General features: G+C 56.3%; 1 protein-coding gene across 1 annotated transcript in view; it reads right to left on the reverse strand.

Annotated features, from left to right (window-relative positions):
- Positions 1–6634: 6634 nt before the first annotated feature.
- The window catches only part of LOC111158176 (tweety family member 2), a 36679-nt gene continuing 16117 nt past the window's right edge, over positions 6635–27196 (reverse strand). The window contains exons 4-14 of the mRNA XM_022520078.1: positions 25587–25807; positions 21544–21639; positions 20927–20999; positions 16532–16601; positions 16216–16271; positions 15894–15986; positions 15572–15664; positions 13877–14019; positions 13049–13234; positions 12498–12576; positions 6635–8207 (exon numbers count right to left, since the gene is read on the reverse strand). Coding sequence (XP_022375786.1) covers positions 8127–8207; positions 12498–12576; positions 13049–13234; positions 13877–14019; positions 15572–15664; positions 15894–15986; positions 16216–16271; positions 16532–16601; positions 20927–20999; positions 21544–21639; positions 25587–25807 — 1191 coding nt within the window. The 3' untranslated portion in view covers positions 6635–8126. The remainder of the gene's footprint in view (positions 8208–12497; positions 12577–13048; positions 13235–13876; positions 14020–15571; positions 15665–15893; positions 15987–16215; positions 16272–16531; positions 16602–20926; positions 21000–21543; positions 21640–25586; positions 25808–27196) is intronic.

A 27196-nucleotide genomic window follows, 5' to 3' on the forward strand; every position in this document is an offset into this window, starting at 1 on the left:
TATCCAAATCTCCAAAAATGCATTGGGCAAGATCCTGAGAGCATGCACATTACTGTAGCCAGCGCCTGCGAAATCCTGCGCCCTGAGGGGTGATGCCAGGCTCTGCTATTATTTGTCTGTGGTCTGGCAGGTTGTCTTACTGCCCCTTCCTTCGGGTTCCTTGTCCACTCAATGGGAATTATGTCTGCACCCAGACGCAAGCCGGCCCCCTACTTCCCACCACAGGGAAGCAGGCTAACCAAGTTCAGGAATGGGCACTGGAGATCTGTACTGGAGTAGGCAGGGGACGTGTCAGCCAAAAAATGGAACTGGGGATTGGGACTGGTCCTGAAAAATGGTGATGAGTTGCAGGGGAAGGTGTGAGGGAGAGCACTCCAGACTGGGAGGAGGGCCTGGCGTGTGCGAGGGAGGGGTGGTTGCAATGGAAAAAGACGTTTTGGGGAGGTGGATGCATCATGGTGGCAGGAGGTGACAGTCCCTGTGGGGGAGAAGATGAGAGAGGAATTGGCAAAGGTCAGCTGAGGCCAGTTTGGTGTGTGTGTGGGGGGGGGTGTCCCAAGAGGCAGGCTAAGGCATCTGGAGCGCTTCCTGTGGGTTTGGGGGGCTGTGAAATTACAGGAAGAAAGCAAACATTCCCCCACTCTGGTTCCCCAACTTCTCCACAAATGCATCTTCCCGTCTACCCATCTGCCTTTAACTGGGCAGGTGCAACAGAATTCCCAAGATGGCACTTTGCCCAACCATACTAACAAGCCCCAAAGTGACAGCCACCAACACCTCTCCGCCCCCCACTTGGCTCCTGCTCCCACCAGTGCCTCCAGGTAAAGGGCTCTTTGGGGTGGGTGCTGAGGGTGGTGAGGGGGGCGGGGAGGAGGAAGGTCTGCAAGCCCCACTGAACTGGCTCTGTACAGTCAGAGGCAAATTAGACCCAAACAAAGCGTCCAGAAGAAACAGATCGGCTCCCCAGTGGAGCACTGGCTGGTTGGGACTGGAAACACACACATCCTCCTCCCCCTTCCCCGAGCCCTGGAAGGCTAAGCCCCTGCAAACACACATGAGTCCCCGGGTGGGGAAGTAGGGTAGTGAGTAGGGAAGAACCGGGAAATGGGAAAAGTTGAAGGAATTCTCCAGTTACCTTTCTCATTTTAGTGCAATGATACGCTACAGGTTCCCCACCCCCACCTGCACTCAGAAGACCTGCATGCTTGCAATGGCCTTGGAAAGCTCTGTTCTCTGGCAAAACAGCCATCACCCTTGGGCAGGCCCATCTCAGCTGCTCTGGGAAGCCAGCATGAGGTCATATAATTAGGAGTATGCCCAGGCATCCGGATAAAAACAATTTTCAGTGTTTCTCTGATCTCTGCCCAATCCCAGGGGAACTGGCTACTGAGATTCTTTGCTGAGAGCAGCCCCCGCCCTGGCCACCCCCAGGCCAGTCCAGGATCCACTGCACTGCTGTCCACCCCCCACAATTCTTCTTCCAATTTTTTTTTTCTATTGCGGTAAAATACACATAACACAAAGTGGATCATCGTAACCATATTTAAGAGTGCAGTTCAGAGGCCCAAGGTACACTCACACTGGTGTGCCGCCATCATGACCATCCATCTCCAGAACTCTTCCATCTTGCATAACTGAAACTCTATACCCATTAAACCCTAAATCTCATTTCCCCTCCCCCAGCTCCTGGCGCCCATAATCCTCCTTTCTGCCTCTATGATTTTGACTACTCTTAGCACCTCATATAAGGAGAATCGCACATTATCTTTTTGTGATTGGCTTATTCCACTTAGCATAATGTCTTCCAAGTTCATCCATGGGGCAGCCTGTGTCAGAATTTTCTTCCTTTTTAAGACTGAATAATATTCCATTGCCTGTACGATGACATTTTTGTTTATCCACTCATCCACTAATGGACACTAGGATTGCTGCCACTTTTTATGACTGTGAATAATGGTGCTGGGAACGTGAATGTACAAACATCTCTTTGAGACTGGCTTTCGATTCTTTTGGGAAGTAGAATTGCTGGGTTCTACGGTCATTCTATTGACTTAATAGAATTTCTTGAGTTTTAATGTTTTGAAGAGCCACCATACTGCTTTCTATAGCAGCTGCCCCATTTTACATCCCTACTGATATAACACAAAGGTTCCGATTTCTCCACATCCTTTCCAGCACTTGTTCTTTCCTGTTTTGGGATAGTGGCTCTCTCTCTCTCTTTTTTTTTTTTTTCAAGATTTTATTTATTTATTTGACAGAGAGAGAGCTCACAAGTAGGCAGAGAGGCAGGCAGAGAGAGAGGAGGAAGCAGGCTCCCTGCCGAGCAGAGAGCCCGATGCGGGGCTCGATCCCAGTACCCTGGGATCACGACCTGAGCCGAAGGCAGAGGCTTTAACCCACTGAGCCACCCAGGTGCCCCTGGGATAGTGGCTCTCTTAATGGGTGTGAAGCCACGTTTCAATTCACCATAGCTTTGATTTGCATTTCCCCAGCAAAGAGTGATGGTGAACATCTTGTGCTTGTTGGCCACCTGTATGTCTTCTTTGGAGACATGTCTACTCAAGGCCTTAGTCCAATTTTGAATCAAGTTTTATTTTGTGGTTGAGTTCTCTATCGATTCTGGATATTAATTCCTTATCAGATACATGATTTGCAAATATTGTCTCCAGTTTTGTGAGTTGTCTTTTTGCTCTGTCGATAGTGTCTTTTGGTGTCCCCAATTTAAACATTTTTGTGAATCCAACTTGTCTACTTTTTCTTTCATTGTCTGTACCATTGGGATCATGCTCCAGAAATCATGGCCAAATCCCATGTTATGAAGTTTTTACTCCATGCTTTCTTCTAAGGGATTCATAGCTTTAGGTCCTACATTAAGGTCTTTGTCCATTTCAAGTTAATTTTTGTATTTGCTGTTAGGTAAGGGACCAACATAATTTCTATGTGGATGTCCAGTTTTTCCAGTGCCATTTGTTGAAAAGACTGCCTTTTCGGGGCACCTGGGCAGCTCAGTGGGTTAAAGCCACTGCCTTCGGATCAGGTCAGGATCCTAGGGTCCTGGGATCAGGCCCCACATCAGGCTCTCTGCTCAGCAGGGAGCCTGTTTCCCTTCCTCTTTCTCTGCCTGCCTCTCCGCCTACTTGTGATCTCTGTTAAATAAATAAATAAAATCTTAAAAAAAAAAAAAAGAAAAGAAAAAGACTGCCCTTTCCCCATTGAATGGTCCTGACCCCATTGTTGAAAATCATTTGACCACGCATGTGAAGGTTTATTTCGGGACTCTGTTTTACTCCATCGGACTCGTGTCTTGACATCATGCCAACATTACTCTTTTAATTATTATGGCTTTGTAGTAAGTTTTGAAACCGGAAGTGTGAGTCTGCCAGGTGTGTTTTTCTTTTTCGAGATTCTTTTGCCTATTTTGAGCTTGAGGAGATTCCATACAGATGTTAGGATTGGTTTTTCTGTTTATACTGCAAAAAATGTTATTTTTCAATAGGGGTTGTGTTGAATCTGTAGATCACGTTGGGTAGTACTGACACCTTAATGATATTAAGTCTTCCAATCCATGAACATGGATATCTTTCCATGTATCTTTTTCTCTCAGTTCTTTCAGCAGTGTTTTGTAGATTTCATTGTACAAGACTTTAATTTCTTTGATTAACTCCTAAGGAGTTTTTTTTTTAGATTTGATTATAAATATAATTATTTTTTAAATTTCCTTTTCAGACTGTTCACTGTTAGTTTTGATTTACAGAAAAGTTGTAAAGATCATACAAAGAGCTCCCATATACCCCTGCTGCAATTGGAATGTTTATACCCTCCTCAAATTTATATGTTGATATCCTAATGTTCAACGTTGATAGTGTGCAGAGGTGGGGCCTTTGGGAGGTGATTAGTCATGAGGATGGAGCTGTCATGAATGGGATTAGTGCTCTTACAAAAGAGACCCCACAGAACTCCCTAGCCCCTTCCACTATGTGAGAGCACAGCGAAGAGGCACCATCTATGAACCTGGGAAGCCTTGTCTATTTGTAAACTCCATGAAGTCAAGGGCCACAACTGCCTTAGATGCTCCCGTAGCCCCAGAATTTAGAGATGGTGATGTGCTAGGCCAGGTGCCAGCAAACTACACAGTACTATAAGAAATAGTAGGGTGCCTGGGTGGCTCAGTCGGTTAAACATCTGCCTTCAGCTCAGATCATGATCCTGGGGTCCTGGGATCGAGTCCCATATTGGGGGCGCGGTCCCTGCTCAGCGGGGATCCTGCTTCTCCCTCTCCCTCTGCTGCTCCCCCTGCTTGTTCTCTCTCTCTCTCTGTCAAATAAATAAATAAAATCATTAAAAAATTAGTAAATATTTTAGGCTGCAAGTTGAGAAGAAAATCAAAGACATGTTGTAGCTGCTTCCATGATAAGGGAGAAAACTATTCCCACATATTTGATTAACAAAATTAAAAATATTATATCGAGTTGAATTTTTCTGTCATACGGGTCTATTAATGAGAAGGATGGAATTCTTTGGAGGGCAGACAACACTTGGTTTTACTGAGGTTCAGAGTTAGTCTTCTCTACTGTCAAAATCTGTTGCAAATATTTTATTATTATTATTTTCTAATATAGAATCTATATAGAATTTTCTAATATAGAATCTAATATAGAATATAGAATATAGAATCTAATATTTTCTAATATAGAATCTAATACTCACTGGCTATTGAGGCAGCAGGTCAGGTGGGGCTCACAGGTGGTGGTCGTTTGCTGGCCCCCTGTGCTAAGCCATCAGTGCACTTTTGAAGGGGAAAATAGAAATCTGAAAGGGAGAAGAAAGGAAATGCTCCCGGTCTGGGTATTATCTGTTGTAGGGACACAAGGTGCCTCGAGTGTTGCTGCGTCAGCAGTTTATAGCCAAGAAGCAGGGATATTGCCCCTGCGGCTTGGAAATACGAGACCGTGAAGCTCTGGAAGAGAAAAAATGCACCGCACAGCCTTGTTTAGGAAGACTGGAGATGGTCCAGCTTTGGAGCGGGGATCACTCTGTCACTGCCCCCCCCCCGTGGATGAGGGAGCCCCAAATGACAGCCTCAAACACACGCCCTTGTTCCTGGCAGGAGCTCTGCTGCTTCCAGATGGGGGCCTGGTGGAGTTCACTACTTCCCCTCTGGGAGCAGGTTCCTGGGTCTGGGGTTGGGGCTGTTCGGAGAGGTTTAGAAACGGTAAAGCCAACAGGTGGATGTCTGCCTGCTTGGCAGACTGGCCTATCCCCCCACTTCTTTCCTTGGGTGAGAAATTGTGGCTCCCAGGACAGAAATGCAGGTCGCGGAATGACATACGTGGGGAGCCAAACTGCCCTTGAGCTGGGGCGTGCTCTCACATGGCCTGCTTCCCGCTTCCCGCTTCCCGCAGGGCCCACCTGTCGCTCCGGTCTTCTCTGCGGATCCCAGAGACGATGAATGCCCCCAAAGTTGAGTACTGAACTGCAGTTCCCTTTGAACAAATAAGATTGGGCGGGGGTACGGAAGGCACCTAGGTGGCTCAGGTGTCCATCTGTCTGGCTGTTCATTTTGGCTGGGGTCATAAGATCAAGCCCCACGTCAGGCTCTCTGCTCAGCAGGGAGTCTGTCTAAGATTCTCTCTCTCTCCTTTTCTCCTCGAAAATAAATAAATACATCTTTTTTATTTTGTTTTGTTTTAAGATTTTTTTTTATTTACTTGAGAGAGAGAGTAAGAGAGAGCATGAGAGGGGAGAAGGTCAGAGGGAGAAGCAGACTCCCCATGAAGCTGGGAGCCCGATGCGGGACTCGATCCCGGGACTCTGGGACCATGACCTGAGCCAAAGGCAGTTGCTTAACCAACTGAGCCACCCAGGTGCCCTAAACAGATAAATCTACAAGAAAAAACCAGATTGGTTTCTCCATGGCTCCAAGCCCGAGACGAGGGAAGAAGGCACCTGTCCTACTAGATGGGGTGGGGGAACATCCCTACTTCAGAAACGCCCCAGTTCCGATGCTCAGCTTTGAGGGATGAGCAGTTCTGAGCCCAGCGTGTTCCGCTGGGTCACGCCTCAAGTGCTCCCAAAGGATGCATCAGCTGCTCCCTCCAGGAAGTTCCTCGAAATGCAGTCAATTCCAGGAGCCAAGACTGTGGCAGGCACAGAGGCGCTAACAGGGCGTCGAGCCACAGGCACAGAGTTGGAGTCTGCCCTGCACGAAGGGTGCAGAGCATCTCAGGTGCCCCTGCCCAGAGAGGCACCCCATGGAGACAGAGTTCAGGTACAGAGCGCAAAGCTGGGGAGCCGGCAGCTGGGGGGTGTAGCCAGCCATGTGACCGTGGCCCCAACCCCATCGAACTGTCCAGGGGCACCTGGCCTGGGCTCTGGGTTAGACACCTGGGCTCTGCCACTTGCTCCAAGTCCCATCTTTTAGTCCCTACCCTGAGATCACCAAGATCTGCGGAGAAGCCCTCTGGCCCGTGACCCCGCCGGCGGGGAGCGTGCGGCACCCTCGTTATCGCCGCCGTGGAGGAAGTTAGACCGCCGTGGAGGAAGTTAGACCGAGCGCACGTTTTAGTACAAGTGGTTTATTTCTCCCCAGGCAAGGGCACACACGTATCAAGCGGAGTCAAGCCCACCTGGTCCTTCAGGAACCACCGGAGTCTAGTTTAGTTTACATGCATTAAAAACAACTCTACGGTCGCCAGCAACAAAATGTTAAGAAGCAACGTCGTGGCGTTGCGGGCTTCCTATCTGCATGCGATGGGGTCATACGCGGACACATTTATGGTACAAGGTATTTCCAGGTTAGCGCAGGTGAGGTAAGAGTCCGGGCGGTCCTGGGCCCTGTTGGGTCACAGAGGCTTGGCTGGGCGCTGGGAGCCACTGCTGTCAGCATTCTGATGGGAAAGGAGGTCTTTGAAAACGGAAGTGGAACCCTTGTCCCCAACAGGGTCACCCCATGTCCCTGGCTCTGGGTGTGCAAGGCAGTGGGGGCATCAGTGTTGTGCGCTCTGAGTTGACAGGAGATGAGAAGCACCAGAGACCCTAACCCTGGACCCTCAGCAGGCAGGACGGCGGGTCATTATTTCCTCCTGGCCAACAAACACCTTCTCATGGAGCGGGTACAGCTTATCAGAGCCCGGGACAGTGGGCTGGCTACAGGGTTGGGGGAGGGGAAGAGGCCTGCCTCAGGTCAAGACACGACCATCCCACCTTGCTAAAAGCTTTAAGACAGAACTGCTTGAAGACCAAAGGGAGGGGCACTTCACCTAGGCAGTCCCCAGAACAGGGGGGTGCGTGCGGGGGTCCCTCTTAGCTTCTTTTGTGTCTTAAAGGGCCTCCCTCCTTGAATGGGATGAACCCACCTCCCCATCAAGCAGCAGCTTGGGACAGCAGGTCTCAGTGACCAGTACTTTAAAAATCCTCCCTTCCTCCAGACCCTCAGAGAACTGATGCCAGCAACACCTGCCAAAGAATGGTATTCAACCCAGGGGGAAGGAACGCGCCCCAGACCTCTTGTAAAAACTGGATGTGCTAGGAGTTTCAATTCTTTGGATAATCACAATATTTAAAACACTTGGGGTGGGGGGGAAGAGTTAGTGTCGCTTTCAAAGTGTCTATTAATGCCTGAGACTGTCCCTATCCGTAGTGAACCAACTCACAGCATCGATTCTGGAATGGAGGAGAGGCAGTGGAGGGTGGCAGAAGAGAAGGTGGGTGGGCTGTGGCAGCTGTCACTCACCTTCCCAAGGGGTCTCTCTGCGGAAAGCCTGCTGGGGATGCGGCTGTGGCCACCCCCCAGCCCTGGGGCCACCCCCTGCACGGCTCTCCCAACACCCTCGGCATGGCTGAGCACCCCGGGGAGGCACTGCCTGCGTGGACAGGAGGGCAGAAGAGGGAGAGGCCGGCCCGGGGTCACGGGTCTTCTGTCTGCCGGGGCCTTGGGTCAGGCATCTCAGCCGAGCTCAGGCGGATTCTCCCTGAATCGCTGACGCGCCGGGGCAGCCTGCCCATCCCGCGGTCCTGCCCCCGGCCTCCAGACGCCTTTGGTTTCTATTAAAGAAACGCAGCTTGTGCCGGGATTTGTTAAAAACCAAAACAGATCAAGGAGGCAGGAACCTCTGCAGAAAAGTGCGTTAGGCTGGAAAGTCATTGCCGTAGTGTCTCAGGTGCTCGTCCGCCACAGACAGGTAGGTGGCCCTCATGCTGGGAGAATACTGTGGGAGAGAGGGGGAGGGGCACGGTCAGAACAGGGTCACACGGTACAGTCAGAGCAGACACTGTGCTCGCAAAGGTGCGGGCCCTTCTTGGGGAGCAGGAGCGGGAGCCAGTCTTTGCCATAGACATTTTGGGGGGACACTAGAATGGCTTGGGCAGGCTTCATTGTTGGTGATGCCTCCAGTCCTGGGATCACCAAGGACATGGGGCTCCCAGCCTTAAGTGTAAGGCGCACACACAGATCAGCCACCCTCCCCCTGCTGTGACAGCCACAGCCACTTCAGGGCATGGGACAGTGTCAGGGTGCACCAGTACACTGGGGAGCCTGCCTAGTGAACAGGCTGAGGGGCACAGGCCCCTAGAATCAGAGACCCACGTTCAAATCCCAGTTATGCAGCTTATCCATCCCATGACCTTGGCTAAGGCTCTCTGACCACTGCGAGCCTCAGTTTCCCCAAAAGCCCTCAGCAGTTCCCGTGGGAGGATGGATACCATCAGACAGGCGAGACTCCTCGCAGCGGCTCTCACGCTCAGCTGTGTTACAAACTTGGCTGCATCTAAAAAAACACCCTGTTGCCCGGGGCCATACCCACCAGTAATTTTTTTTTTATTGACATAAAACCCACATCACATAAAACTCAGCATTTCAAAGTGCCACCAGCATTTTTTTTTAAAGCTCTTCCACATGCAGCCAAGTTGGAGAATCAGTGACCTAATAGAAAGTTCTCAACAGATGTTAGCGAGCTGCTGCTCCGAAGCGGGGAGATAGGGCTCCCCACATTACCTCATCTCACATCCCAGACCCTGCTTCTGCATTTCTCTCTTTTTTAAAAGATTGTATTTATTTGATGGAGAGTGCAAGTGGGGGGGAAACAGGCTCCCTGGAGTCTGGTGCAGAGCTCGATCCCGGCGCCCTGGGATCATGACCTGAGCCGAAGGCAGACGCTTAACCCACTGAGCCACCCAGGCATCCCCGCTTCTGCATTTCGAACGGACTCCAGATGCTGTGGGTCTGCTGACTCGGAGTAGCAGGGTTAGTCCAGCAGGAAGGGCCCTGAGTATCTCCTGGCCCAGGGAAGTTTTGTGGGTTCAGGTCCATGCTGTTCACAGCAGAGAGGGGAGCACATGCTCCCAGCTGGCAGAAGCCCTTTAACCCAGCGGTTGGTAAGCAGGGGTGACATTTGGCAATGTCTGAAGGCATTTTTGTCTATCCCAACTGCGGAATAGGGAGACTTAATTGGTATTAAAAAGGTAGAGGCCAGGGATGCAGGTAGACATCCCACAGTGCCCAGGACAGCCCTGTCCTCCAGAAGGACCAAGCCCATCAATAGTGTGGAGGGAGAGGAAGCCTATGCCAGACCCAGACCCAGACCCAGACCCGAGGTTCTCCGCGGAGCTTCCCAGACCTGCAGCCTCAGCTTGATGGGGCCCCAGCCCGTATTTCCCGAGTCAGATGCGGGGAGGGGGGTACAGCAGGAGCCTGGGTTGCAACAAGGCCTCCGGGTGATTCTGGTGCACACCCGAGGGTAAGCATCTCCTTGAAGCACTATTGCCCAAACTTCCTTGAGGCTCCACTGGCTGCTTGATAACACTCAGAACTTTCCAGGCGCCTTCCTGGGATTGTCTGCTCCAGTGAGTCAGGAGTGAAGTCCTAGCATTGGTATTTTAAACAGTTGCCTGGCTCACTTTTGTCCGTCAAGTCTAGGACACGGTGCCTGAGAGGACACGAGGGGTTCCTCAAAGGGAGAGCTGGGGGAAGGCACGTTTCCAGCCAACGGAACGGGCTGTCCATTCTGACTGCCTGGTTTGCCATCATCCCCCAGAACAAAATCCCCATTGGTCCCAGAGATGGGGCTGGAAGAGGAAGGGATCCAACCAAACATCACGCTTGCCCAGTACAGAGCAGGTGCAGGGGGAGGGCAGGGGGCGGACGGCCGTGCTGTCCACTGGGGTGGATGTCCACATTCTCATGTGGGGGTTCCTTGGTCAGCAGCATCTGCTGATGCCTCTTCGAGCCCCTTGCATGGCAGGAAGTGGGGGAGAGGTCCGCCCTGGGGCCAGTAGGGCCGCCAATTCCCCCAAAGCAGTGAGAGTCCCTGGGCAGGTGACTCTAGGGAGAAAAGTGACCTCTGTCCTCCAGCCTCGAAAATAAGGCCAGTTCTTGTTGATCTCCAGGAACGGCAGGGAGAGTGGCCTGGATCTTTCCAAACAGAAGGTAATCCAAAAATCATTTTTATTTGGCATCACGATGCATAGAGTCATTCATTACTCACAGATCTCCCCCCAGTGATGTTTTGCTCAGATGATTACTACAATCACCCTGTATTCCTGGGTCTACAGCAGCTGCCGGGAGGAAAAGGAACCCAGGAGGCTTCCAGGTGGAGAAAGCCAAGCTGGGATTTAAGAGGTGCCTACTCGGAACTGTGGGCTCCGACCGGCCCCCTCATCCCTTCCTGAGGACCTCAGGAAGCAAGGACTATGCCTGGGTCTAGGGCTGTGCATAAAAAGACAGCATGTGGGGTGCCCTGGGCACAAAGAGCAAGATGGGGTCGTGGTGGAAAAGATGGGGGACCGGTCAGAGCAGGGTCTCTCAACCACAGTGCTGGGGACATTTGAGGCTGGATCATTCTTTGTGCTCTGGCTGTCCTGTGTGCCCTACAATGCTGAGCGGCGCCCCGGCCCTCGCCCACTACAAGCCCGTACCACCTGCCCACGGACTGTGACAACCAAAAATGCCTACAGACAGCCAAGTGTCACCTGGGGGCAAAAGTGCCTTTGTGTGAGAACCCCGCTCAAAGGTGTGGCCGAAGTGCCACCTGCCGCACGGGACCCCCTGCAACCGCACAGTGCAGCAGGGACACCTCCTCCCTCCTCCCAAAAGCCCTTATTGCAGGAGCCGCTTTCCTGGGCCTCCCCCTCCCCCAGTGACAGTTTGCACACTTGCCAGAGACAGATGCTAGGTGTCCTCCTCTTTCCCGCGTGTTTGGGGCCGCTTCACCGGATGTGCCTGCCTGGTTCTCGGGATCCAGGCACGTGTCGGCAGCCCCGTGTCCCAGAGTCCAGTGCTTCTAGTTCAGCAGCAGGACGGCCCTCCCAGACCCCCGGAATTCAAATGCCTTGTCCCTCCCTGATAGACACCTGGCTCTAGGACTCTGTTGGGTACCCACCCGCATTGCAGACTTCGACCTTGTTTTCCATTCCCCCTAACGCCCATTTCCTATAAATCCCACAGCTCGTGGGGAAGGTGGTAAAAGATACAGTCAGGAGCTCCTCTTAGAGCACCTGCAGGCCCTCCTCCCCCATTTATAGTGACCGAGAGTCCAACGCTCGCCACCACCCTGAGGTGTCCCCCGTTACCATCCCCACTCCGCGGGTGGGAAAACTGAGGCACACAGAGAAGAAGTGGTTGTCCAAGGTCACAGAGGTCTTAAGCCAAGATCTGGGTGTGAACCCAGGCATTTGGCATGGGAGTCTGTGCCCTTAAACCCCAAAGTCTACTGTCTCTACTGGTAGTCATGTCCTTAGGGAGAGGACAGAGCCTTTTCTCTCGAACGTGACCCCCTCATGCCGCCGGCTCCGGCTCCAAGCAGTGACTCGGTTCCTTGGCTGGACGTGGGTGTGGGCGTGGGTGTGGGGACGTCCCTACCGACAGCAGAGCTGAGGGGCTGGAGGAAGGCTGGCGTCCCAGCCACTACGGGGGCTCTGGCCACAGCCCGGGGCAAAGACCCAACAATATCCCTGGAGCAAAAAGGGGACGCTCTCTCTTCTTAGATTAGTCCTCTCTCTTCTAGATTATTTTGTTTAGCAAACTTATCACTGTAAATGACTTCTTGGTCCCTCTGAGATGTATATAAACCTTTTTAAAGGCTAAATTGGGCTCTTGCCAGCTTTACAATCCAGGAATGTTTTCTTAGGGTCTGGGAGGCATCTCACTGGAAGGTAAGCATCGAAGAGGACCGTCCATCGCTGTGGCAATTAGGGACACTGACGGCCACCCTAATTAGCACGTACTTAGGATGGCCTGGTGGACAAAGGTGCTGTGGAGTCTTGCTTGGGGACAGGTGTGCCCTGGGGTGAGGCTGTCTGGCCATATGGGGGTGAGCTTTCTCTCTCTGCAATGTCTTTAGCGGCCTGTCTGTGACCTGCGTGGCCATCTGGTCCAGGAACTAAACTCTTCCGTTTTTTTCCCACCTCTGTGGGAGGGATTCCCTGGACTGGCAGAAGTCTTATCTTTACTCATTTCTCCACAAGGGCCACAGCTGTGATTTTGCCCGGAGGGCCCAGGTTACCGTGGGAGGAGGGGAGCCTCTTCCAATGAGGGGCACGTTCTCGTAGCGTGGGTTCCCGCCGAAGAGCATGGCCTGGTTCCTGCAGGGGTGGAGGGGAGCGCTCAGCAGGGGGAGGCGTGGGGATGGGGGCGGGGGTGCTCACGTTTGGACAGGAGGGGCCCGTGGGTGCGCACGTGCGAGGAGGGGGATGCCAACGGACCATGGAGGGCGTGTAGGCAGGAGAGCGCGGGGAGGCCCAGGGGAGAAGCAGTGGCGGGGGTGCCAGGGGCCAGCAGCAGCACGGCCTGGAGAGATGCGGCTCCTGGGCCCTGTGATCTGCCCTGAGGGTCTGCGGGGAAAGGCTTGGTATCTACCGAGGGCTATTCCTCAGGCAGAAGTGCTGGGGTGGGCCCTGGGGCAGCAGTGGGGGGCCGCTGCGAGCCTCTGATGCCTTCCTCCCCACATGGCTCTCTGAACCTCAACGTGCGGTCCGGATCTAGCTCCCTGAGGGCGGGGCCCCGGCCGCGATGTGCGGGGGCAGGAAGGGGGCGCCCGGGGAGCCCGTGACGCACATGTACTCCGAGACCGGGGCGTTGGAGATGGTCTGAGCCGGGGGCTGCAGGCTGGTCTGACTGCCCAGGCCGCTGCTGTAGCTGCAGAAGCTGCGGAGCTGCCCCCGGGGCGGGTTGTGAGCTGCCATGCGTCGGGCCTGGGGGTTGAACGGGTCGCCACTGTCGATGTCATCGTAGTCTCTGTCCCTAGAATAACACACAGGACACAGCTGGCTGTGAGGGCCGAGGCTCAGAGGCAGGGGGATCCGGGCCTGCTTCCCAATCTTTGCTGCCAGAACTCTGTGGCTACACGTGTTTGCATCAGCTTCCTGTACAGAGATCACCAGTTCCCAGCTTCATGCCCACCTCCTCCAGGTAGCCCCCCGTGTTGACCCTGTCACACCGACCTTCCCTTCTCTGCTTCCTTTTGTCCGATCTATCCACATGCACTGAAATACCATCTCATCTCTACCTCCTCAATGCGAACGAAGGTGCCCTGCGCACAGGGCTACAACCTATCCCTCTTGGTATTCCGGGGGGGCCCCTCCGGCACCCAGAGCCCTCATCATCTCATACCACAATGTCCTGCAGAGGAAGACAGGACAAGCAAGGGATGCCAGGCTGTGGTATGACATCGTCACCATCCTCAGCTTCGCTCCTGCCCTGGCCCCTCGGAGCCTCCTTTTGGGAGTCTGTCTGGACTCTCAGGGAAGCTTCTGCAGCGATCCAACCAGCCTGCTGGGGCTGAATGCCAGGCCCCCCCTGCCATCGTCCCAGATTACCAGCTCCGGGCTCGGTCTCAGAGCAGAGCTTCTTGCCTCTTCCCCCAGGAAGCCCCGGGCAGCCCACCTCGTGGTGAAGTGTTTCCAGGCCCTCGGTCCTGCACAGATCATGGTGGAGAAGGCCAGGGCAGCCAGGAGGGAGAAGAGGGCGAGGTACAGCAAGCCTTCGATGCCATCGTAGCAGATGCCATTAAGGGCGTCCAGGTAATCCTATAGGAGGAGGAAGAGGGACCGGTAGCTGGAAAGCAGGACAGGCCACAGCCTGGGTCTGAGCAGCCTCTGAGAGCCCGTCTCCCCAAGCCTGTGCTTGCAATTGTCTATCTTTCCTCCTCCTGAGCACTCTGTACAGCCCATGCAGGGCGCCCATGCAGGGCCCACACTCTGGGGCCCAAAGAAGGGGCTTCTTGGGTTCACTCCATAAGCAGATGCTAACCACCTACTGTGTGCCAAGCATGCGAGGGTCAGCTCTGAGTGGGACAGACACAGCTGCGGGGCTGGGGAGCCAGGAGCCAGGGGACATTTAGTCTAAGACCAGGTGAGAAGGAACAGCTTGTGCCTTAAGCTGACGAGGGAAGGGGACAAGAGGGGCACATTCAGGAGAGAAGAAAGGCCAGCGGGAGACAGGGTGGAATGGGACCAGGTCACACTAGGCCTTGCAGGCATGTGAGGACTTCACATTTGATCAGAAGGTGATGGGGTGTGACAGAAGGGAGGTGACCCAACCAACTTTTACAAACTCCACTGTGGTTGCTGTGAATGAAAGGTCATGGGAGGTTCAGGGGGCAAGAGAAGGGGGGGCAGCCAGGAGGCCACGGCTGTCACCCAGGGAAGGGGGGTGGTCCTTGGATCATGGTGGAAGTGGGGAAAGGAGAGCAGTGGTCAGATTCAGGATACGTTTGAGAGTCTAGATGCTACAACTTGCTAAGGGATCCAACGTGGGTGTCTGGGAGGGAGAGGGTACATGTTCTCGGCTCTAGTCAGAGTGCCAGGGTCCAAACCCAAGCTCTTGACTTCAGGGCTCTGAACCTTCCATGAGCTACTTTATAGATCTATGGATATCTACCTATCTATCCATCCATCCATCCATCCACCCACACACAGTTTCCTGACCTATAAAACTGTCCATGAAATAACATGTGTTTTACGACATTGACGGAGACAACTAATGATATGGTGGATACAATCGGCACAGAACAAGGGTGAGCACTTGGCCTCACACGGCAGCCAGGAACATCCTATGAGCCTTCATGCTAAATCCATGCGGGATGGAAGAAGTGTCCACACGCACTGGCTTACTGCCTGGAGGGAGGAGGGGATGCACATACGCCCAGAGCGTTCCACGCATTTGAGGCTGTCTGGCATTCCAAGTTCTTGGAGAGGTGACCCCGGCAAGGAGTGGGGAGTGTCCACTCGCAGCCAGGGAGATGGACGGGTTGACCAGATGGCCGGAAGTCTGGAGTCTGGAGAAGGGCCTCCCTTATGTAGGTCAGGATCCCCCAACGTTCTAGAGCTAACCTGATTCAACCCTCCTAACCCTGTCCCTTGGCACTTTTCATGGACTCTCCCTGTCTTAGCTACTTGGGAGAATCAAGAAGCCAGATACCCCTCCTGCCTTCCTATTGTTCGGCTTCTGTGCCATGCCGGGGCCTGCAGGGAACCCCGACAATCACTTCCCCGGCCCCTACTGGCTGCTCTCCGGGAACAGAACATGCAGCCTGCCAGGGTACCCTGTCCCACCTGCCACCTGGGCCCACCCCGGCACCTTGTGCAGCCCTCGGCAATCCAGCATGGCCGTCAGCTGGTGGAGGCCGGACTCGGAGGAGTTCAGCAGGAGCTGGATTCCCAGCAGGTCCTTCTGAAGCAGACAGACACGCAGAGAGGCAGACATGAGCGGCAGGGGCGGGCTTGTGGCTAAAACCGCGAGCAGCCGGGTGGGCAAAGAGGCCAGGGAGGGCCCTCCTCAGCCCGGCTCCGTGAAGCCCTGGGGCTGAGGACGGGGAGGTGCGGGCAGCGGGAGGGCTGTCAAGGTCCAGCGGGGGTGCCCCCGCCCCCCGCACAGACGCCGCGGGAGGCGGCCGCCTTACCTCGGCCGTGGGGAAGAGAGGCACAGCCAACTGCAGCAGGCCGGCTACCTGGCTCTGCGCGGTGGTGAGCGAGCGCTGGAAGATGGTCAGCGCCTGGCCAGGAGAGACCAGAGAGACCACAGCCCTGCCCTGAGGCTCCGCTTCCCCTCCCCAGCAGCCCTGCCCCCAATTCCCGCCCCACCCTGCACCCCTCGGGCTTCCTGCCACTCCCAGTGTGGTCCCCGGAGAAGCAGCCCCGGCCTCACAACGAAGGGAAAAGCCCCCAGCCACCTACAGGTGCTGGGCTTCGGGTCCAGAGGGGGCGGTGGGCAGGGTGGGATACCTGCTGGAAGGGGCTGCTTCCGCTCTGACCGCAGTAGAGGTAGTACCGGGTCACCTCTGCAAGGCGAAGACGGGGGATCAGGCGGGAGCTCACGAGTGACCAGGCCCTCACTCCCCTCAGCGGCCCAGCCAGGCCCCAAATGCCCCAAGGAGGACCCTTCTAACAAACGGCACAGAGGTCCAGCTGGAGCGGAAGTGTCGGGGGGCTGGGGGTGGGGAGGGGTTCGGGGACGACAGGGCGGAGAGGTCCAGCCGGCCGGGGGCCTGGTCTGAGTTTCCGGAGCGGCTCAGACAGCAGAGGCCCCGAGGTTCGTTACCTGTGCGGACCTGGCCCTCCGTGATGTTCAGGATGAAGGTGTTGGGATCGGAGCAGAAGTCACCGGTGCCCTGAGCCAGGGGAGGCGGGGAGGGATGGAAGAAAGTTCTGACACCAGGGCCCTGCTGGAGCCGGTGCCCTCAGGCCCAGCCGCTCAGGCTCCTCTGCTCCGTCCTCCCTGGGCTTGAGTCCTGCTCCCTTCCTAGCTCTGTCAGTTTGGGAAAGTCACCTACTCTTCCTGTGTCCCAGCTGCCTGAACTCGGGACAGAAAAACACTACCCACCCCGTAAATTCACTGACGTAAAAAACACGGAGGCCAGGCTCCCGGCAGCGTCAGCTCATACTCTATCTCTGAAAGCTGCTTTTGGGACGGACCCCAGGGCCCGAGCACCTCCGCCAGGCGCCGTGTCGGGGCGTGACTGCACCGTGGCCTTCGTTCATTTTGGTTTTATTTTTGGCCTTGCTGTTATCAAGCCCCACATGCTTTGGGGTGCCAATGTATGAAGCATCCCCGGGACTCTCTTCCTAAAGAATTATGTCAGGGATGCTTGGGTGGCTCAGTGGGTTAAGCATCTGCCTCTGGCTCAGGTCATGATCTCAGGGTCCTGGGATCGAGCCCCACATCGGGCTCTCTGCTCAGCGGGGAGCCTGCTTCTCCCTGTGCCCGCTGCTCCCCCTGCTGTGTTCTCTCTCCCTCCCTCTGACAAATAAATAAAATCTTAAAAAAAAAACAAAACACCGAAAAACCAGTAACAACAACATTGAAAGAATTACATTGGCCCCGAATCCATCTCTGAGCTGTGGGTACGGGTCCTGCTCAGGATAAGATGGAGGACTGGGAGGAGTGGGGGCCTGGGAGTTAGGGGGACACATACTCCAGGCTCTGCCACCGATGAGCTGGAGGGCTTGGACCCCATAGTGTGGCCTGGAGAAGTGACCGTTAAGGGGCTATGGGCTGTGTGGGAGCAGGAACCCTCCCCCTGGGATTGGTGGGAGCAAGGACCCATCCCCTGAGCCAGGCCCCTCTCAGGTCCAGCCTGGGGGTACAGTGGGGCCCCCGGGGAAAGGAGGGTTTCCATCTTTCAGAACAGCCAGGGGAAGCGCTCCAACCTGTTTCTAGGGGTTCCCTGAGCCGGGGACCCCTCCCCAGGGCCCTGCACTGCTGGAGCTCTGTCCTCCTTTGGGAGGGGCGGCATCAGGCTCCACGCTGGAGCTTCATGCATTCATTCCAACTCAGTCAGTATTTATTTAGCACATACTGGATACCATGTGCCTTTCCAGGATGAGATCCAGGGGCGAGCTGTATCGCAGTACTTATGGTCTAGAACGTGTGTATGGGGGGCTGGGGAATAAGATCCCCCTCCAGACTCAGAGCTCCCCCAGAGTCACTTCTGTATACGCATGCACGCACACACACACACGCACACACATGACCACATGCTCGGGACCCTGGGAGAATTGCTCTATATGCAAATCACGACCATACATCCATCAGACTGATTCATTACCATAAATCAGGGCCACAGGACCGGCAGGCCTACTCCTGTCGCTGGAGGGGCGAAGAGGGAGGAGCCAGACCTGAGTGGCTGATGGGAGGCCTTGGGAAAAATGAAGAAGGAGGCCGCCATCTTGGCCCGGGTCCCAAAGTGTTTGGGATCTGTCCGAGAGGCTCCCCTGGGGATGTGGCCTCCCACCCCCATCAGATCAGGTCGGCCCTTCAGACCCTGCAGTGAGGATTCAACCTTCTCTCCCTGTCCACATAGCCCAAGGACCCTATGTGCCTTACTCACACAGCAAGGCTGGGGATGGGGGAAGGAGCAGGGGGCACGGAGCACAGGCAGAGACGCCCAGGATCCAGCCCAGCGGAGGCAGCTCCAGAGAACAGGTGACGATCTGGAGGCGTCCCCCTGTGCCCCTCACGTAACAACATAGATGCGTGGCCAACAATGAGGTTACAGCTCATTGGCCATTTCCTGCATGCCTCCCGGGGGTTCACCGACCCACCCGATCCCTCTGGGGCAAGTGCTATGCTTCTCCCCATTTCACACTCAATAAAACTAAGGTCTGGAGGGCTTCAGAACTTTCCCAGGACCCCCCCGGCTGGGAAGGGGCAAGGAAGGGGGACACAGACCAGGCAGGAGGTCCCAGAGGCCACCCTCCTACTCCCTCACCCTGACTCAGTCAGGTGGGCCCGGCCTCCCCCTTGGTGGCTGGATTTGCAGGGAACTGCCTAGCTGTCCCAGTGTGTCAGCTGTCCCACCCCCAATCCCCAGCCTCCACTGTCCCCTTCTTTCTTCTCTGGTGCTTTCTCTTCTTTCTGCTCTCTGCGCCTCACCCTCTCAGGGTGGGCGGTTGAGTGGGGAGGCAGCAGGCTAGGGTGGCCAAAGCCGAGAGCTCAGCTCCCCAGACTCCCACTGGGAGCTGATTCCCAGGGGTGGAGCGCCTTCTTCGAGGAGGTCCTCTTTCCGGGACTGGAAGGGACGGTTTGGGAGGGGCTCAGCATCTGTCCTCAAAGGGGCCCCACAGCGCTAAAAGAGAGCAGGCCTCCCAGCGCAGGGACAGCAGGACCACACAAAAAGCTTCCACAACAGCCCGACCCGGCCTGCCTCCCGCCTGCCTCCTGTCCTCACCCCACTTCCCATTAGAATGCAGCACGGCCAGCAGCCCTCTCAAAGGCGCATTCAGCTCCCTCACAGCCCTCTCTCACACAGGCCTGACTCAACAATTAGGGAAACGGCCTTCCTCGCCAGTGTACTGGCAGCCCAGGGCGCCCAGCTGGGAGATTCAATGGTCTCTGGTCCCCCTGAACACTGCAGCCAGGGGTGAGGGAGAAGCCCCCTCTGGGAGGAAGCTAGCTCCCCGAGGGCCGCTCAAGGTGGCAAGCTGGAGGCCTCCCCTGCTTCCAGAAGGCAGAGGCTGCGCAAGGGGCAGGAGAGCCCCCTGGAGAGCTGGCCTCGTGCAGGCTTCCTTGTGCTCACATGCGTCCCCAAAGGAGAGGCGGCCGGCCAGGCAGCTGTGCGTGTGGCTTGGACCAGCAGCCGTTCCCTTGGACTGGGTACCCACTCAGCTGCTGGTGACCCCAAGATCCTCTGCGGCACAACCTGGGCCCTCCTGTCCTGCCCTTCCCTGCATCTTGGGGGGCCCCCAGCCCTTGGGATGTAGGCTCATGCCTGGCTAGTCCTCCCTCGCACCCAAAGCGGACACCACACAGTGGGCAGAGGGAAGAAAAGAGGAGACCCCCAGCCTGTCTCCCTCCAGGACAAACTCTGCCCGAAGCTGCTGGGAGCCAGGCGGCGCCGGGGTGGGCCCCGTGGAGGCGGACTGCCCCAGCCTAGAGTGACTGGCCAGCCCCAAGGCCCAGGGCAAGGTGTGACTTCCGGGAGAAGGCTTCAGGGAGAGTCCTCGTTCGTTCTTTTATGCCCAGGTAACTAAGGTGTTACAGATGCAGGCCATGGGCTGACTTTGTGGCCCCTGAATCAGGCAGGGGTTCCCCGAAATCCCCTGGTAAATCCTGACTGCTCCCCGCCGACTCACACACACGCTCACACACGCGCTCACACACACACGCAGCTTGGGCCTCCCTGGTATCCGTTCACACGGGATCCCAGTGAGCTGCCTACAGGCCTTTCTTTGCAGACCGAGACCACGTCAAGAGCGAACATCGTGTCCCGGTGTCTGCGTCCTTGGACACCCAGCGTGGCTGAGAGCCACAGAGCCAGAGTCCGCTGAATCCAAGACCCCGTGCATGGCTCCCCCTGAGCGCCAGGTCTCTCAGCGACCAAACATAGCTACACAGGGAGCATTCCCCGCCCTGCGTGTGTGTGTTTTAAAAACATTCTGGGGTACCACATCCAGAAACATTAACACCATTGTGTTTCAGGCCGCGTGTGCGAGTCCGAGGCAAGGGGACGGAAGACAAGTTAAACGTCACGTTCCACGTTCCCAATGCCCGGGGAAGGCGGCCCAGGAGGGTGCTTCGGGAGCCCGAGGCTTCGCCAGCCTGGGGTTGAGACCCCACTCGTCCCCATTAGACTGGGTTAGTTCTTCACACGCACAGAGTCACCTGGTCATCCAAGCCCGGCGTCACAAGCCGGGGCTGAGAATGGGCCAATGGGGTGCGAAAGGGATCAGGAATCAGGCTTCTCATCCTGGCCTTGTCCCTAAATACCTCATGATCTTGGGTAAGCCTCTTCCTTTCTCTGGGCCTCTGTCCCCGTAGGAAGGGCAAGGGAACTGGTGAGGCCGATCCAAGCCCTCTCGGTTCTGAGAGTCTAGGTTAGGAACAGAGACCGGAAGCCGGCCCTGCCCTGGGGACTCTGGACAGGACACCTCAACATGCCCCCAGACAGACGGTCCTGGTCGGACCACCCCCCACCCCCACCCCCACCCGACTCACCACAGCGGCTGCGCTGTCAACAGCGAGAGACGTCCAGCTGAGGAACAGGCCCAGCGCCCCACAGCACAGCGTCCTGGGAGAGAGGCACAGCCAGTGGGATCTAGGTGCAGGCTGGCAGGTGGGGACCCCGCGAGGGCTGTCACCACCTTCTAGTGACCTTCCTCTGAGCCACCAGCCTGTCCCCCCACGGCCCCCCGAGACTCTGGCGGTCCCTAATTATCTGCTGCTGACTGCGGGCTGAGAGGTACGGAGCCCAGTGCCTGGAGCATTGGTCCCACGGCTGAAAAGCCGCAGCTGAGAGAGCACAGGCTATGAGGAGGGCTTGATCAGAGACCCTGGAGGCTCTCACGCTTGGGCCCCATTCCTTCAGCTGCTCAGCAGCCAGGCCCAGCGACGTGTAGGACACATGGAGGCAAAGCCCAGTCCTTGCCAGGTGTCCAGATGCTGTATCAGCGGCTGCCGTCTCCCTCCGCTGCCAGCCGAGGGGGGCTCCGAGGGCGGCTTCTGGCCACTGCCCCCGCCACACGCTCAGAGCTTGGCCAGGCCCCCATCTCTCTCTCACGGTGACACTGTCACCCCCACCCCCGGCTGTCCGGCCCGCATGCAGGGATACTCACGAGACCAGGAGACACCTGGAGCGCCTGGCCAGTCCCAGGCAGGCAACGAGGCAGATGACCAGGTCCAGGATGAAGAGCAGGAGGTAGGAAAGCCACCTGGGTGAATGGGGAGAGACGGTCAGGGGTGGGGGGGGGTCACCGCACCGGTGCCCAGCAGTGCCCAGCGGGGGACCCCTGCACAGCAGCCCCCAGGCCAGCTTGACCCTTCACTGTGACGTGCTGCCCCAAGCCAGCAACCGAGCGGGAGACGAGGCTGCACACCCTGCCCCGGACGGGAAGGACCAGGACGCATGGCAGACGGGCTCTTCGGGGACTCCCAGGGCTGCACCCCCGGCTGTGCCTGAACAAAGGGGTCACGTTCCCCACCCAGGCCGAGCATCTAAACCAGCACGGCCGGCCAGAACTTCCTGCAGTGACGGGCATGTTCCAGATCTCTGTGCTGCCCTGTGCACCTGGCCCTGCCCACGCATGGCTCAGGGGAGTGGAGACGTGGCCCGGGCAACAGAAGAGACTTGTGTCTCATCTGAGCTGCTTCTAATTCATTTACAAGCCAGTGCCACGTGTGCTAGTGGCCACACTTGGGACGGAATGGGCCTACGAGGTCTCTGCAGCCTCCCACGGGTACTGCTCCGGACCCTCCTCCTGCTTTCAGAACAATCACCAGCATCAGATCATGCCTGACATTTACGTCCATGGATCTAAGAAAGCCCCTAAGATGACCACGTCCATGGTGAAGGCTCAGCCTGGCCTCCCTCAGGCCTCCTGTCTCACCCTCCCAGCTGCCTGGGACCCACTGCTTAGGACACACAGGCTCGTCTCAGCAACATCTGTGCCAGGTACGGGGTGCCCGGACGCGGGGTCGGGCTCATTCCCAGACCACCAGGGAGCTCAGGTAGGGCGAGGGAGCCCCAGGGAAATCCCTCACTCCTTGACTCCTTGGGCCTGTCTGCCTGCCCCCCCACCCACCCCCAAGCTGCGCTGATGGGGAAAGGCTATCGCACACCAGCGGGCAGACCCTGACAAGCTGCCTCTCCCTCCCTTGGGCCTCAGTTTCCAAATCTTTACTTCTGGAAACTTCTCAGGGCTGGGTGGAAAGTTGAATGTTCACGAAGTACAAAGGTTAATAAGGCATGCCACCGAGGGATCTCAAAGTCTCCGCTTTCCTGCTTCTCCAAAGCATGGGCTGAGGAATCCACAAGGCTTAAAGTCCAAAGGCATTGATGCAGTCCCAAGCAAAGCCCCGAGAGTTCCTTTCTCTTCTACACGGGATCCCCAGAGAGGGCCTTACCAGAGAGCACCAGGCTCACCTAGCAGCCACCGCCTAGCAGCCTGTGGACACAGGAGGCAGCGGGGACAGACAGAAGGGACTGCTCCAAGCCCCTGGAGAAAGAAGCCTTTGGATCATTATGATTTCTCTTGATGCAAGAGCCAGTTAAATTCAGGGACCTCTCCTCTCCAGCAATGCTTCACTAACACCATCAGGAAGGTGAGAAGGAGTTTGGGTGGGTGGGTGGGAACAGCGCCAGCTGTACGAAAGGACAAAGGTCCCAGAGGGAGGGAGCACGCGGAGGCCCCCTGGCAGCCAAGCCAGGTTCTTCCCATCTTTGTGAGTGGAGGCTGAGTGCCAAGAAAGGGCGCTAGCCGAGACCACCCTTCCACCAAGGAGCCAGTTTTCCTAGAATTGGAGTCAGGGCAGGAAGGGGCCTCAGAAACTACGACCCCATTCTGCAGATTGGAAAACGGACGGAGGCCCGTGGGAGGAGAGCCCAGCCCAGGAATTCTGGACTTTCCCCCTCCTCTGTGAGTCTTCCTGCAGGAGACAGGGCCAACCACCAGGGACCTCTCAGAATTCCAGTTTCATGTTTCAAACTTAAAGGTTTCTTACTGCCTTTCTCCCTGCTGTGCACACCAGCAGGAAATCAGGTTAGGATCGCCTCTCACTCACTCTCCACGATCGTGTTTCCGTGTTTTCTCCACATCCACACCTCGTGCTGTAAGGAGTTCCTGGAAACAGCTCTGCGAGGCGGATGTGTTTTCCCAGAGGAGCCCAGAGATGACCGGAGATGTGTTTCTAAGGAACAGGAGCTGCGCGGGCCCTGATTCCTGGGGCTCTCATGGATCCGGCCTCTGCAGGCACCTTGGTCACACCCCTTTTGAGCCTCTCAGAGAGGCCTGGCTTTTTTTAGTGCCTCCAATACTTAGCTGGGTCTTGTATAAAAGTGCCAAAAAAATACGAGCTTAGCTGGATGGCTCTGCTCTAGAGTCATCTGGAAAGCAAAGATGGGAAGTCTGTTCGGAGGAGCCCCTCAGGCTGGTGAGCTTGAGGAATGAGGCCCCTCTCTGTCCTGGGACAACAGGGGAGAGAAGGAGCCGGCAAACAGCGGAGGGAGGAAGGCACAGAATACCATTGGTTTTCAGGGGCCACTGGTGCTAATGTCCTCAGACTGGGCCTTTTCTGCCCCAGCCTGGACAAGGGAGCTGGGACGGGGGTCAGAGGGCACCCCTTGGTCACCCACACTGAAAACAGCTGATACACTCTGTCACCACCCTGCCGCCCATTTTTAATGGAATCACCTTAAAAGTAAGTCCCTTTTGATATGTAAACTGACTTATTCCAACTCTTACAGTGTCTCATGCCCACGGGGGGCCCTTAAGGATACACGGTCCCACTCCAGGGCCGCTCACGGAGAAAAGCAGGGTCAACGTGGGCACCCACTTTCCACCTGTCCCTGACCCCGGGACTAAGCTTTCACACGCTCAGAGGAAGAATGGCCCTCAGGTCACAGGACTCATCAGATGTCACTTTTTTAGGTCACGAGTCACAGCCCATCCTCGGAATCAGGAGTTTCTGTGACTGGGGAGAAAGGCCATTTTGAACGTGAGCAAAAAAAAAGAAAAAAAGGAAAAAGTCTGGTGGGAAACCGGATCCGTGATATCTGGGGCAGGCAGGGGCTGGATGGGGTGTGGGACCGCGGAGTGGGGAGCGCCCGCCTGAGCTGGGGACTGACTTCACTGGCTTCCCTTGCCAAGGTCCGGCTTGATCCTACCCGATGGGGGGAAGGGAGAGCTCTGGACAAGTTGGGGTCCCCCTAGAAGCATTTCCTCTGTGTCCTTCTTAGTCAGCCCGGGTGGGGTTTTCTCATAAAGGAGAAATGAATCCAGAAAACCAGAGTAAATTGTGCAACAGGGCGTGTAAAGTCTCTGACCTTTGTTAAATGGCCTGAAGGGGAACCAATGCATTTGGGGAAGGGGTGGGTCCAAAGAGCTGATACTTGTTCTTCAGGACTCATTTACCCCTTCCTTACCAGGGCCCCCCTTCCTCCGTGCAAGGCGCTGGGCCCTGGAGGAAAAGAGATGTGCACTTGGTGGGCGTAAGTCCCCCTTTGGCCAGGAGTCCCTGAAAGCCCAGATGGCCGCCTCCTTCCTTGGCTCTCCCCAGAGCGACCTCCAGTAGATGCTGCCCACGGAAGGAGGCAGCCGGTTGCTGGTCAGCGGGCCTGTGTCCAGCACCCTCACCTGGGATGGGGTCTGGGGAATGGGAGGTCAGGGGAGACGTACATGGACTCCCAAAGCTTACGGAGGTACGAGTTTGTACTTCTGAGTACGGCAAAGGTGGCGTGGTGCCCCTCCACCTCCCATCCCTTAGGCTTCTCTATGTACAAGAAGCTGGGTTTGCTAAGAAGTTGCCATCAAGGGAGGCTCCGTGCAGACCCCCTGCACCGTGGCCGAGCCTGCAAGTGTAGGGAAGCCCGCCCCACAAACCCCAGGCATCTTACCCAGTGCCAGCCACGAAGGATGCTGGTCCCAGGGGTCCCTGGAGGCCAACTTCAGCCTCTCACACGGGATCTTGGCACACCGCCCCCTGTCTGCCCCTTTCTGGGTCTCTGGGGCCGGCCTGCCCAAGGAGGTGGTTCTGGACGCCCACCACTCAGCACACACACTCCTCTGGTCCCAGGAATGGCCCACTAAGGCCCTGCCTGGGCCCCAAGACGCAGGCTGGGACGAAGGAAGCCTCCCCCGCTGGCCCTCCCTCGGGCCCTCACCTGTAGTACTCCACGTAGCCAGTCTGGTCGGCCAGCTCGGTCAGCTCTGTGGTGACCTCCCTCCACACGGGCAGCCCCGAGAGCTGGACCAGGATGTTGGCCGCCATCTGCTGCACAAACTTCAGCGTCTGGATATAATCGCCCCGGGCGGCAAAGATCTCACTGAGCCGGGCCAGGTGCTGCTCGAGGTCCACCTTCATCTTCTGGGTGGTTCCGGACACCTGCGGAGGGGCCAGGGTTGTGAATCTGGCCTCCAGCGGGAGGAGGCGTGCAAGCCGGAGGAGGACAGAGAGGCCCTCCTGTCCCCCAGCCCTCACATCCCTGCACCAGGGTGGGGGGCAGGCCTGATCCGGTCTAAACCAGGACCGGGTCTCCCAGATGGGGAAACAGACAGGAGAATCCGTTTTACTTCCTTGAAGAGGATTCCCTTGAAACTCGAAACACCTTGGATCGGAAATTCTTTTTCAGACCAAGGGATGCAATGGAAAAGTTCCTCTGTTCCTCTGTTGCTACCAGACCTTCTGTTCCCACAGCGGGATTTCTAAACACCTCCCAAGAGAAAGGCTCTGTTGTGGACCCAGCAACAGCTCCCGGCCTCCGGAGCCCGCGTGAAGCCAGAACAATGACACTTTGAAATGACACAGACGGACGGATCCTGCCTTGGAAGAGCCTGGACATGTGGCAGGAGGAGGTTGGCACCTGCTCTGGGGACTCGGGCCCCTCCTCCGCCCCCACCCCACCCTGGGGCACGGCCGTCCTGCCAGGTGGAGGGACAGGCTCCCTCCTTTGGTGGGGCTGCAAGGGCTGGGAGCTGGGAGCTCCAGAAGGAAGGAAGCGACTTTCTTTCCAAAGGTACAGAGGGAAGGACAAAGGTGGTGACTGTCTTTGGCTTTCCAACCAGGAGCCCAAGGACGGCCTGGTCCTGGAGAGGTGCTTCCAAACAATCCAGATGCAGGGTCCCTGCCGGACCCAGGGACACAGCCTGGGAACCCCCAGCTCGCCCTTCCAATCCAAGCCTGCTCTGAGCCTGTGTTCCGGCTGCAAGGGCAAGAAAGGCTCTGTTGCCGAAACTGTCACACCAAACCGACAGGTACCACCGGCTGGAAGGCGGCGTTAATCCTCCCCCGGGGGTGGAAGGAAGAGAAAATGTCACCGAGGGGCGTCATCCCACAGGCAACCCTGAGAGTCCTCGGAGACGACACTCCTGGTGACCAACTCCGCTGCTGGTGCGTTAGGGAGACTCGAGGGCAACTCTGTGGCCTTTCACATCTGTGCTCCTCTGCGGGTACCCGGTTCCAGACAAGAGAATGGCCCTCTTTGTTCTGTTTGGCTTTGTTTTTTCAATGTCAGCAGCTTGTTCCATTTCCAGGCTTGTTCTCCGTTCTTACATGCTGGGTAAGGCCTAAGAGATACTCCGGGCTGGGCTGTTTCTAACTTCACGCGGAGGAAAAAAGTCATAACAACCATCACCCCAATCAACCCGCCTTTCCGTTCAGTGAGATCAACATACAAGTGCTTTAGAACCATTGATCCGAAAGGCACCGTTACTAAGTGCTGAGATTGGAGTCTTTTTATGTTCCTGTATTATATACGAGGAACTTTGGAGCAAA

The sequence above is a fragment of the Enhydra lutris genome, unplaced genomic scaffold (genome assembly GCF_002288905.1).
Source record: "Enhydra lutris kenyoni isolate GAN:26980312 unplaced genomic scaffold, ASM228890v2 scaffoldscaffold57, whole genome shotgun sequence".
Classification (NCBI taxonomy): Eukaryota; Metazoa; Chordata; class Mammalia; order Carnivora; family Mustelidae; genus Enhydra; species Enhydra lutris.